The following is a 12,181-nucleotide window of genomic DNA, read 5'->3' as shown; positions in this document are numbered from 1 at the left end:
CATATATATCTCAGCCCACGTTGATCCAGCATTACTTATCTGTCCAGGCTGTCATTTGTGGTGAATAATAACCAGAGGCATAATAGCAGATCCATTCTGCTGCCTGGAAAATTCCAATAACATTCAATCAATAAGGTCCGTATTAGAAGCACGCTCTTGAGTGGATCTTGGACAGAACAGCCCTGTGAGGGCATGTCTCTACCTGCAGGATAGGGAATGAGATATTCCACCTCCTAGTTCATTTCTCTCTTTGCATCTGCAGTAGCTAAAGGGAAATCAAATTTCTGGTGATAAATATTGTGGCAAAAGTAATTTGAGGCTTGAAACGTTCTTTGTTCAAGAGAGCTGCCAGCACTTGTAAGATCCTGAATGGAGATGTCTTTGTGTCAGCTTCATATGAGATGAGCCAATGGCCAGCCAGGAAGAAGAATACAAAGGGATAAGAAAAGGGAAAGGAATATTGAAAATACTCAGCTTACAGCTGTAGGAAATAAACAGCTCACATATGCAAATAGTGCTCCCCCCAGAATCACTGGCAGCCAACAAAACTGCACAGGGAAGAGCTCTTTGACTCATGCTCTTTTGCCTGCTGCTGTCTTGGACGGTAAAAGAAAGTTCAGGTGCATGAGTGTGTCCCTGGCAGTGACAAGGTGCATTGGCAGCTCCTATGCTTAGTTTAAGAATAAACTTTGGTGTCTACAAGTTAGATGTCTTATCCAGGCAACTCACTTGTTCACTGCTGTAGTTGGTGAGAAAAGAAAATGCCTCCAGGTGGCAACTTTTGCTGCACTCTAAGGTCGAGACTTTGGTTTTAACTACAAAAAAGATGGACTAATAGGCATCACTACCAATTAAAATCTCACTTTTTCCATAACATAAACTTCAGCACTCCTCCTGTTTCCTTCATTCCTCACCCTACTGTAGAACCTTATTTGAGTCCAGGTGTTAATCACTGGAACGTTTTTCAAAGGGGAGATGCTTCATGGCGTGAAGGCTTTATGTCAAGCCTGGGAGTCTGCCTGAAAACTGCTGAAATTCAGCCAGAGGTCACAGGTTTCGTGCAGGAATCATGGTGTAATGTTACATGGCCTGTGTCACATGTGGGATGAGGGCAGGTGATCAGGATGTTCGTCTCAAAACTCATTTCTCTCTCTTTCTGCTTTGTTGCCTGATGCTCATCCAGTGTGTTTGTATGGAAGACCACCGCTGACATTGTGGCTGCCACTAGCAGTGCTGCCTGCAGAGCTTTGTAAGGAATTCATAGAGGAGACAGCTTAGACCTTCAAAGTTCCCCTGTGTGATGAATATATTCATATGGGGATCAGTGTCCTGCTTTCCCAGCCTTTCTCTGCTGTAGGAAATAAAATGCTATTATAAGGCTCGAGACCAAATTAATGGCTTCTGAAATTCCAAAGGCTTTGCTGTGCCTACCCCAAGAGGATGACTCCAGCTAGAAGCATCCTTGAGCTAAGCAAATCAGAAAGGCAGGAGCTGGGTGTTTTAAAAGCACCTTTTGCAGGATGACACTGATGTGGTAGTATAAGGTGGGTTGGGTTTTAAACAAGAGGCAGCACAACCATTCTCTTCCCAGCACTAAAAAGGTTTATGAGAAGGAGTCTCCTTGAGCATGTCTCACTGGGAGGCTTGTCTGAGCCTTTTGGCCTGTCGTCCTCCATTCTTTCTCTTCTTCCCAGTCCTCTGGGAAGTCTCAGAACAAAAAAGTTTTCTCTTCATCAATTCTCAACACCCAGAGCCTTGAAAGCATGATAGGGAGCTTGTAAATGATGATTTACTAGGATGGGAATTTCATTTTTCCCCATCCAACAACAGGATTAGCTGTTGTTATTAATGACTTAGCTACATTCCTGAACCTATCACCAATGCAATTACTTTTGGGGCTGTAGGCAGTTCAGGCGAAGGAAGAAGAAAAAACCCCATTAATGACTTTTCCAAGAGGTGGTGGTGGCATCCTGACTGACAGCAGAGAATGGCCACGGGGTCTGTTAATCAAAGCAGAACAACAAGAATCGATTTCACTCTCTCCCTCCCTCCTCCCTACAGAACCGTGAGCCCCGAACTCAAGTCTTACGCTTTGGGGGTGCTTTTCCTGCTTCTCCGTTTGCTGGGTAGGTACAAAAATGTCATGTCCTTCTTTCCCAGCTTTTTTCCCCTCGTGAAAAACTGTGGTTTTAACCTGCCCAAGTTGATTTCTGCTCGATGCGGTGCTGTGGTTGTCTTGGGTGGGGTCTGACACGGCAGGGTCCGAGCGCTCTCCGTGCAGGCTGTCACGTCGAGGCTCTTGAAGGCACTTTTCCTGCCATTTGAATGGTGCTAATGGAGGAAGATGTGATTATTGCTTGAGAAATGACCATTTCTGCCCTGGTCCCATGCAGGCAATTCCTCTTCTATAGCCGTTATTAACATGTCAGCAGCTAGCCAAATTGCTGCTGTACTGCATATTGCTGGGCAGAGGGAGAGATGTTGTCATCCTTCCTTGAAGGACGGGACCTGTGTTCCGTGGGGTGTTTGTCCTCTCCTTTGGGTCTCTTGGAAAGGGAGACAGTGAAATGAGCCAGGCTGAGTCCTTGTATCCTCCTATGGCTTAACATCACATTAGCATGCACGTGGCTGTGCCTCTGGTCCAGTCTGTGCTTCTCATGTGTGAATTAAAAGGACACGCTGAGCTGGTGCTCAACCACTTCTTGTTTTCTGGGTGGAAGATTTTTTCCTCTCGTGAGGAGTTGGCTCTGTATTTTAAAGCTTCTGTGTTTCTGCTCATTAATCTCAATGATTCAGAGCAAAAGCCCCTCTGATCCATCACTGTGTGGGTCCATCTGCATGTGGCAGAGGGGGAATTTACTTCTGTTCTTTTCAGCAGGGCACGAGCAATACCTGCCCTGAATGACCACCCTAATATCAAAGGAATGAGCTGGACAGTAAAAAGCCATCTCACAGAACGCAGCAAGGCACTAGGAAGTAGAGGACCAAAAATCCAACAGTAGCATTCATTGATTTGAATAAGTGATCTCATTTATTTACTTGGTTTTTGTAATGCTTTATTCCCCATGAGCTGGCATGAACTTGGTGGTCCAGACCAGTTTATGCTAAAGCCAGACAGGTTTGCATTACTTTTGGTGAAGTAATTGAAGTCACAAAGAAAGCCCTTTCCAGTGATTTTATCTAGAGCTCAGATAGCTCAAGGGGAAGCTTTAGGCTTGACATGGGTCAGCTCTGGTTCAAGCCTTGCAAAGGCAGCTTTTTCTTCAGCTGTTGGGGCTGCTCTCAAGCTTTGCCTTCTTGGCTGAATGTGAAGTGTCAGCAGGCAAATGTGCAAGGAGGATGGCTGTGGGCTGTTGTTCCCACAGGAAAAAAACACTCCAGGGGAAAGGTTTTCTCTCTTTTCTTTTTCCCTTTCAAAGCAGAGAAACCTCCTGGGATAGTGACATCTTGAATTCCTCCAAAACCAGGCTCAGACCTCTACGCTGAAGTTGAATAGACTTTTTTTTCTCTTCCAATCCAGCCACCATAGCAAGAATTTAAACTTGGAGCTTTGTATGTTGCTGTGTCACAAAGGAATCCCCAGGAACTAAGACAAAACATCCTGAAGCAGGGGAGCTGATAGAAAATAGAGAGGAAGGCAATGTTTGTTGAGATGCTGGAAGGTGTCCAGAGAAGGGCAGCAAGGCTGGGGAGGGGCCTGGAGCACAGCCCTGTGAGCAGAGGCTGAGGGAGCTGAGGGTGTGCAGCCTGAAGCAGAGGAGGCTCAGGGCAGAGCTCATTGCTGTCTACAACTACCTGAAGGGAGGCTGTAGCCAGGTGGGGTTGGGCTCTGCTGCTAGGCAAGCAGCAGCAGAAGAAGGGGACACAGTCTCAAGTTGTGGCAGGGGAGGTCTAGGCTGGATGTTGTTAGGAAGTTGTTGTCAGAGAGAGTGATTGGCGTTGGAATGGGCTGCCCAGGGAGGTGGTGGAGTCTCTGTGCCTGGAGGTGTTGAAGCCAAGCCTGGCTGGGACACTTAGTGCCATGGTCTGTTTGATTGGCTAGAGCTGGGTGCTAGGTTGGACTGGCTGAGCTTGGAAGTCTCTTCCAACCTGGTTGATTCTATGATTCAACATGAGCAAGGGTATCCAGATTTTGCCCTTAACAACATGAGGTTGGAGAATAGATTCACTGATTTATTTTAAAAGCTTTTCAGTTCACCTTTAAGCTTTGACTTAAGACGAGAGCAATAACAGCTGCATCTTGAACCAAAGGAGGGTATTAAATATAGGAAGGATGAGACCCAGAGGTGCAATCTCAGCTAATAGATTTCAGTAAGACAGAAGCAGCTTTTTTTATACAGCCCTGTAGTTTCTCCAATTATATATATACATATATATGTATCAGAAATTTCTGCAGCACTTTGCAGTAAGACCTCAAACATGATTGAATCACTTTAATATTCACTGCAATAACATGAAACAAGACTGAGCCCTCCTGCTGTCCTCCTGGATGTATTATCTTGTTCCACAGGAATTCCTTTGTGAAAGGGCAGCATAAGTTTCTTCCTCTAAAAGTGGTACTGCAGTTTCTTCAGGAAAGAGTAGAGCAATGCTGTTGGAGCCAGAGGTTTGCAGTGGAAATGTCTGGAATGGCAAAGAGTTTGAGACTAGCAATATCCCAGACACAGCATTTCTGGATGGTGTTCACAGTGCATTCTAGCAGAGTCTTTGCTTAGCAGGGTACTTCCTTTTGTTTTTCTTCCAAGCCCATGTTACTGTCTCCCTTCTTCCAACATGACAAAAATGTGTTTCTCTCAGAGCAACTCCAGTCTACAGTGCAACTCTAACTTTGGTGTTGGGTCATAGGTTGGACTTGATCTTGAAGGTCTTTTCCAAACTAACTGATCTATCTAGTCTAGTTGAATGGACAGGGCTGGGGGATAGGTTGGACTGGATGATCTTGGAGGTCTCTTCCAACCTGGTCTATTCTCTTCTATTTGGTTCTATTCTATTCTATTCTATAACTCCCATATCTCATAGGGTCTAGGCACTGAGCTGTTCATAGAATTAGCCAGGTTGGAAGAGACCTCCAAGCTCAGCCAGTCCAACCTAGCACCCAGCCCTAGCCAATCAACCAGACCATGGCACTAAGTGCCTCAGCCAGGCTTGGCTTCAGCACCTCCAGGCACAGAGACTCCACCACCCCCCTGGGCAGCCCATTCCAATGCCAATCACTCTCTCTGCCAACAACTTCCTCCTAACATCCCACCTAGACCTCCCCTGGCACAGCTTGAGACTGTGTCCCCTTGTTCTGTTGCTGCTTGCCTGGCAGAAGAGACCAACCTCTACCTGACTACAGCCTCCCTTCAGGTTGCTGCCACTTGTCCTCTCCTCTGGTCAAAACAACCTGAACCACTCACTGGTCATTTAAAACCTTTTAATGTCTTTTTACTTAAGACCTCCACACCTGTGTCTGCACCCATATAGGCATAGCTTCGGAGTTTAATTGAACAGATTCTTCCTCAAGCCTTATGAAGAGTTGTTTTACAATAGGAGTGGTAAGACACTGGCACAGGCTGCCCAGAGAAGGTTGCAGAAGCCTTGTTCCCAGACACATTCAAGGTCAGATTGGAGAGGGCTCTGAGCAGCCTGCTCTAGTTGAAGATGAAAGCAGCCCTGCGGAAAAGGTCTTGAGAGTGCTGATGAACAAGAGGCTGGACATGAGCCAACAGAATCACAGGAAAACAGTGTGCCCTTGCAGCCCAGAAGGCAAATCATACCCTGGGCCACATCAGAAGAAGTGAGGCCAGCAGATGGAGAGAGGTGATTCTGCCACTTCATGCTGGTGAGACCTGGGGTACTGTGTCCAGCTCTGGAGCCCTCAGCACAGGAAGGACATGGAGGGGGAGTGGGAAATGGATGAGCTTTGAGGTCCCTTCCAACCTAAACCATTCTATGATTCTATGAACCTGTTGGAGCAGGGTCCAGAAGAGGGCCATGAAAATTATCAAGGAGCTGGAGCACCTCTGCTATGAGGACAGGCTGAGGGAGATGGAGATGTTCAACATGGGGAAGAGAAGGCAACAGGGAGACCAAATAGCAGCCTCCTAGTACCTGAAGGGGGCCTGCAAGAAGGCTGCAGAGGGACTGTTTGCAAAGACCTGCAGTGAGAGGACAAGGGACATTGGTTTGAAATGAGAAAAGAGGAGATTTAGGTTGGATGTTAGGAACAAGTTCCACACCATGAGGGTGGTGGAACACTGGAACAGGTTGCCCAGGGAGGTAGTTGAAGCCTCATCCCTGGAGATATTCAAGGTCAGCCTTGACAAGGCTCTGAGCAACCTGATGTAGTGGAGGATGTTCCTGCTTACTACAGAGGGTTGGTGTAGTTGACCCTCACAGGTCCCTTCCAACCCAAACCATTTTCTGTGATTCCAATTTCCAGAACCAATTATCTTGCAAACGTGGAAAGCCAGCTGAAGCCAGCAGATGGGGATGATGGCTCTCTCTGAAGTTCAGCCTGTACCTCTTCAAAGCTTTGCATCAGCATCTCAGCATGTTAACAAGCAGAGGCTCAGACTTCAGCATTCTGATCCAGCTGCAGTATTTTTCCTTAGAGCAGAAGGCACTTGGCTCCTGCCTCCTTGGTCCCTGACAAAACTGGACCTTACCTGCTTAGGTGGCATCCAGCAGCAGCGCACAACTGGGCACACAAAGCCCATTCAGCAATGCAGTCCCTTTGCTGGTGTCTCTTGGGAGCCCAGCTGGGTTTTGAAATTCCAGGTTAAGTTTGTGGCTGTCCTCAGGTTTAAAAACACATATTCAGAACAAAACAAAAGAGAAGCATAGAATCAACCAGGTTGGAAGAGACCTCCAAGATCAGCCAGTCCAACCTAGCACCCAGCCCTAGCCAATCAACCAGACCATAGAATCATAGAATCAACCAGGTTGGAAGAGACCTCTAAGATCATCCAGTCCAACCTAGCACCCAGTCCTAGCCAATCAACCAGACCATGGCACTAAGTGCCTCATCCAGGCTTTTCTTGAACATCTCCAGGGACAGTGACTCCACCACCTCCCTGAGCAGCCCATTCCAATGCCAATCACTCTCTCTGCCAACAACTTCCTCCTAACATCCAGCCTAGACCTCCCCTGGCACAGCTTGAGGCTGTGTCCCCTTGTTCTGTTGCTGGTTGCTTGGCAGAAGAGACCAACCCCCACCTGGCTACATCCTCCCTTTAACAAAAACAGCAGTCTGGGATTTCCAGCCACTGAAATGAGAAACAAGGAGCTGACACTGACATTTTTTACCAGCACAAACTCAGGTTTTGAGTTGTGGTGGCTGGAGCTCATCTTACGCAAAGCAGATGAGGGTTTTTTTGTCTTGCCTTTCCATCACCTGTTTTGATTTGCTTCATTTGTGCAATTAATGACTGGTTAAAAGGAGTACCAAAAGCCCATCTAGCCTTTCTTAACTCCTGCATTTATTAACATACAAAAGAGATCAAAGAAAATCTGCAGAGCTGTAGTCATTGACAAAAGAAAATAGAGACATCTCGGTTACCTCAGGGAACAGGGGAGACAACCAATTTATTTGTAGTCTTAGGATATGTGTCATGGATGTCACTATTTGTTCATGAGAAGCTGAAGGAAAGTGTCTTTCTCTTTTTCTTCCCCTCTCCCCCCTCTTCTAAGCATGGAAATCCAGGTTAATGATGAAACTGGAGCCTAGATAAAACACTTTTCTGTCTGCAAACTGCAGGCTTTGTGTCTGGTTGTCAGTGTGGGTATTTATAGTCTCAGGCACCACAGCACCTACGGCTGCAGGGCTGCTGCTGAGGGCATGCTGTTGGCTTTCAGGAGATGCTCTCCTTTGCTTGTTGGCTTAACCTGCAGCAATGATTTTAGGAGGAAGTTCTTCACAGAGGGAGTGATTGGCATTGGAATGGGCTGCCCAGGGAGGTGGTGAAGTCACCATCCCTGGAGGTGTTGAAGCAAAGCCTGGATGAAGCACTTAGTGCCATGGTCTGGTTGATTGGCCAGGGCTGGGTGCTAGGTTGGACTGGCTGAGCTTGGAGCTCTCTTCCAACCTGCTTGATTCTATGATTCTACAATTTTATCAATTGAGTGCTTTTCCAGGGTGCATCCACCTCCCATCTCCCCCCATAAATACAGTAGAAGGAATTGCTATGGAGTATCTTGAGTACTGCCTTCAGTTTTGGGCTCACAGTTTAAGAGGGATCTGCTCAAGAGAGTCCAGCAGAGGGCAGCAAAGATGATGAGGGGAGTGGAGCACTGCCTGATGAGGAGAGGCTGGGGGACCTGGGGCTGCTTAGTCTGGAGAAGAGAAGACTGAGAGGGGATTTAAGAAATGTTTATAAAGATCTGAGGGCTGGGGGTCAGGAGTGGGGGACAGGCTCTGCTCACTGCTCCCTGTGAGAGGACAAGGAGCAATGGATGGAAGCTGCAGCACAGGAGGTTCCAGCTCAACACAAGGAGGAACTTCTTGACTGTAAGGGTCACAGAACACTGGCACAGGCTGCCCAGAGAGGCTGTGGAGTCTCCTTCTCTGGAGCCTTTCAAGTCCTGTCTGGATGTGTTGCTCTGTGATCTGTGTTAAATACTATTGTCCTGCTCTGGCAGGGGGGTTGGGCTCGATGATCTCCTTGGGTCCCTTCCAATCCCTAACATCCTGTGATCTCTTTGGGTCCCTTCCAACGCCTGACATCCTGTGAGCCTGTAATCCACATTTTCTTCCAAGTGCTGCACATTCAATGGACCTGTGCAAACTGGGGAGTGCAAAGCTGGCACAAGGATGTCCCAAACACCATCGGGGTAATGGGAAATGGGGAGGCCTCTGCCACGTCCCTGTAGGATGGGGATAAATAGAAAAGAACATCACTTTTATTAGTTAAATGAGATTGGAGTGATTATTTGGCTGTGAGACTGCAGCTCTGCTGCAGCCTGTGATTGAGGAATGCTCATCAGTAGTTAGCTGCAGTGGCTGTGGGAGAGTCCTGCTGGGATGTTTCATTTAATGGCAAAATTATTCCTGCTTTTCAGGTTTAAACTTTGACATCTGTTAGAGGCCATTGTTTATTTTGCTTAGACCTAGAGAAAACTTTCTTCTGTGTCAGGGAAAGGTTCAAAACTAGACCTGAGTGCCTCAGCTGATGCCAAGCTCTGAAGTGGAGTCCTGTGACATCCCTCAGGTGAACACCCCAAGTGCAGAATTGCCAGTATCTAAAGAGAGCAAGCTGCGAGGCTGTCCTCCTCCTCTTTCATTTACCCCTCCACTCAGTCTCATTAGGCAAATGAGAAGCTTAATAAAAGCCACTTAAACTTGAGTAAAATCCTTCCTGCCTGTTGGTATCAGCAGGAATGTCTTCTGTGGATGTCAAATCCAAGCTAAAAACTCATCCACAGACTTTGTTTAGGTCGATTTGAAATGTAAAGACTTAGAATCACAGCCTGCAGCTGGGACCATTAACTTTGATGAAGGATCCTCTCCTCCCATCCACTCCAGTCACATCCTCTCTCTATCATAAAGATCATAGAATCTTCAGGCTTGGAAAGGACCTCAAGGATCATCTAGTTCTAATCCCCCCTGCCATGGGCAGGGACACTTCCCACTAGATCAGATTGACTAAAGCAACCTGTCTGGCCTGGCCTTAATAACTTCCAGGGATGGGACTTCCCCCACCTCTTTGGGTAACCTGTTCCAGTGTCTGTATCCCATGGAAAAGTTACCCAGACCTTCTGACCACAAATAGAGCACCTAATTTTATCCAGAGGTCTACATTCATTCTCAGTATGAAACACAGGATCACAGGATGTTAGGGCTTGGAAGGCACCTCTGGAGATCTTCAAGTCCAACCCGCCTGCCAGAGTGGAACCGTAGAATCTAACACAGGTTGCACAGGAACACATCCAGACAGGGCTGGAAAGTCTCCAGAGAAGGAGACTTCACACACCCTCTGGGGAGGTTGTGCTCTGTGACCCTTACAGTAAAGAAGTTCCTCCTCATGCTGAAGTGTAACTTCTTGTGCTGTAATTTCCATTCATTGCCTCTTGTCCTGTCCCAGGGCACAAGTGAGCAGAGCCTGTCCCTGTCCCTTCCTTCCTAACCCCCAGCCCTCAGATATGTATTAGAATCATAGAATCAGAGAATCAACCAGATTGGAAGAGACCTCCAAGCTCAGCCAGCCCAACCTAGCACCCAGCCCTAGCCAGTCAACCAGACCATGGCACCAAGTGCCTCATCCAGGCTTTTCTTGAACACCTCCAGGGGAGATCCCCTCTCAGCCTTCTCTCCAGACTAACCAGCCCCAGGGCTCTCAGCCTTTCCTCATCAGGCAGTGCTCCACTCCATCATCCTTGTAAACCTCCCTTGGACTCTTTCCAGTAGATCCCTGTCCCTCCTGCACTGGGGGGCCCAGAACTGGACACAGTAGTCCAGATGTGGCCTCACCAGTGCAGAGCAGAGGGGCAGGAGAACCTCTCTCGACCTACTCGCCACAGCCCTTTTAATCCACCCCAGAATGGCATCGCCCCTCCTGGCCACCAGAGCACATTGCTGGCACTTTGCTGCACCAACCCCACCCCTGCTCTCATGCTTTGCCTTCTCTTTTGCCAGGTTTCATCCCACCCCCACTGATCTTTGGGGCCGGGATCGACTCCACGTGTCTGTTCTGGAGCACCTTCTGTGGCGAGCAGGGAGCCTGCGCCCTGTACGACAATGTGGTCTACAGGTACCTGTACGTCAGCATCGCCATCGCCCTCAAGTCTTTTGCTTTCATCCTGTACACCACCACCTGGCAGTGCTTGAGGAAGAACTATAAAAGGTACATCAAGAACCACGAAGGTGGTCTCAGCACTAGTGAGTTTTTTGCCTCTACTCTCACCCTAGACAATCTGGGGCGGGACTCGGTGCCCCAAAGCCAAGCGCATAGGACAAAGTTTATCTATAACCTGGAAGATCACGAGTGGTGTGAGAATATGGAGTCTGTTTTATAGTGACTGGGGAGAGCTGAACTTGGCCCAAGAACGTGAGGGTCCTTTTTGAGAAGAACGAGAGGAGGTCACAAACGGCAAAACACGACTGCGGCGGCGGCGGCAACAAGGGGAAACTTTGGTCCTTTTCTCAAAGCCAGGCCCAGGCAGGATTCTGGAGAGCAACATCTGCTTGCTGGGATCGCTCCTGACATCCCGCAGGGTGATGGAGAAAGCAGGGAGCCGCCGTGGCTGGGTGCCAGCCCCTTTGATGACAGTGCGAGCTTCCAAGGCGGGCGTCTGCGGAGGTTCACGGGAGAGCTCGGCAAATGGACGGGCTTGGGCGTGAGGCGTGAGAGAAAGCAAGGTGATAAGAGCAAGGTGATAAGAGCAGTGCTGGGATGGGTGTTTGCAGTTGCAAACGGGGCGCCGGGGATCCGTGGAGCGGGCAGTGTGGGCTCCAAGGGTTAGCCAGCCTGGGCGCTGTTCAAACGAGCTGCGCTCTGCGATGGCAAAGAGGGAGCAGTGCTGGAGTCGTTCCACCAGTCACACTCTTGTCACCAGCCTACCAGGCCACGAGAAATACCTTGAAAGCTGCTGGAAACCTTCCAGGTTGCCAGCGATGCTGTCAGAGGTATCCAAGTCCTTCCAGCCCAGGCTTATTCACAGATTGCAGCTTTGTGGCTGTCTGCGAATAGCTGTGCTCAGATCTCTCAAACCCAGTAAAGTTCAAGACTCACAACTTTGCCAAACCTGCTGTCATTTTTAAAGGGGGGGGGGAGGGAGGGGATGATGAATTCCAAATCCTTGTCTCTGTAGTCCTCTAATAAGATGGGGTTTTTTTTGTTTCATTTGATTTGATGATTTAAACTTCTTTTCCAATCTCTGTTAACCCTTAAATCACTGACTCTTTCTTCCCCCTCCACACACAGGCAGGATTTATTTATGCTAGCTTGGGGAAGGACTCAATTTTAACTCACCCAAACATGACATGACTCAAGGGGTTTGTTTAATCCTCTGCAGGGGTGGGGGTGATTACTTTTTTTAATCCATAAGCCTTCATTCTAAGATGCTACCAAGCCAATGAAGACACCTAATATGTCTTTTAGAGAAAGAGAACAAATGCACTGTGTCTCTAGGGGAAAAAACAACCACCACCAATTGTCAGTTGGAGAATTATAGATCATTTAATGATTGACATAATATAGTT

The 12,181-nt window shown here is 48.0% G+C and overlaps 1 protein-coding gene across 1 annotated transcript in view; it reads left to right on the top strand.

The window, feature by feature from the left end:
• SLCO3A1 (solute carrier organic anion transporter family member 3A1) overlaps positions 1-11,739 on the top strand; it is a 169,407-nt gene extending 157,668 nt beyond the window's left edge. Inside the window, exons 9-10 of the mRNA XM_064158056.1 lie at positions 2,062-2,126; positions 10,616-11,739. Of these exons, the coding sequence (XP_064014126.1) occupies positions 2,062-2,126; positions 10,616-10,995 (445 nt within the window). The 3' untranslated portion in view covers positions 10,996-11,739. The remainder of the gene's footprint in view (positions 1-2,061; positions 2,127-10,615) is intronic.
• Positions 11,740-12,181: the final 442 nt, after the last annotated feature.

The sequence above is a fragment of the Pogoniulus pusillus genome, chromosome 17 (genome assembly GCF_015220805.1).
Source record: "Pogoniulus pusillus isolate bPogPus1 chromosome 17, bPogPus1.pri, whole genome shotgun sequence".
Taxonomy (NCBI): Eukaryota; Metazoa; Chordata; class Aves; order Piciformes; family Lybiidae; genus Pogoniulus; species Pogoniulus pusillus.
The sequence above is the reverse complement of the archived record's forward strand: the minus strand, read 5'-3'. Positions and strand labels throughout refer to the sequence as shown.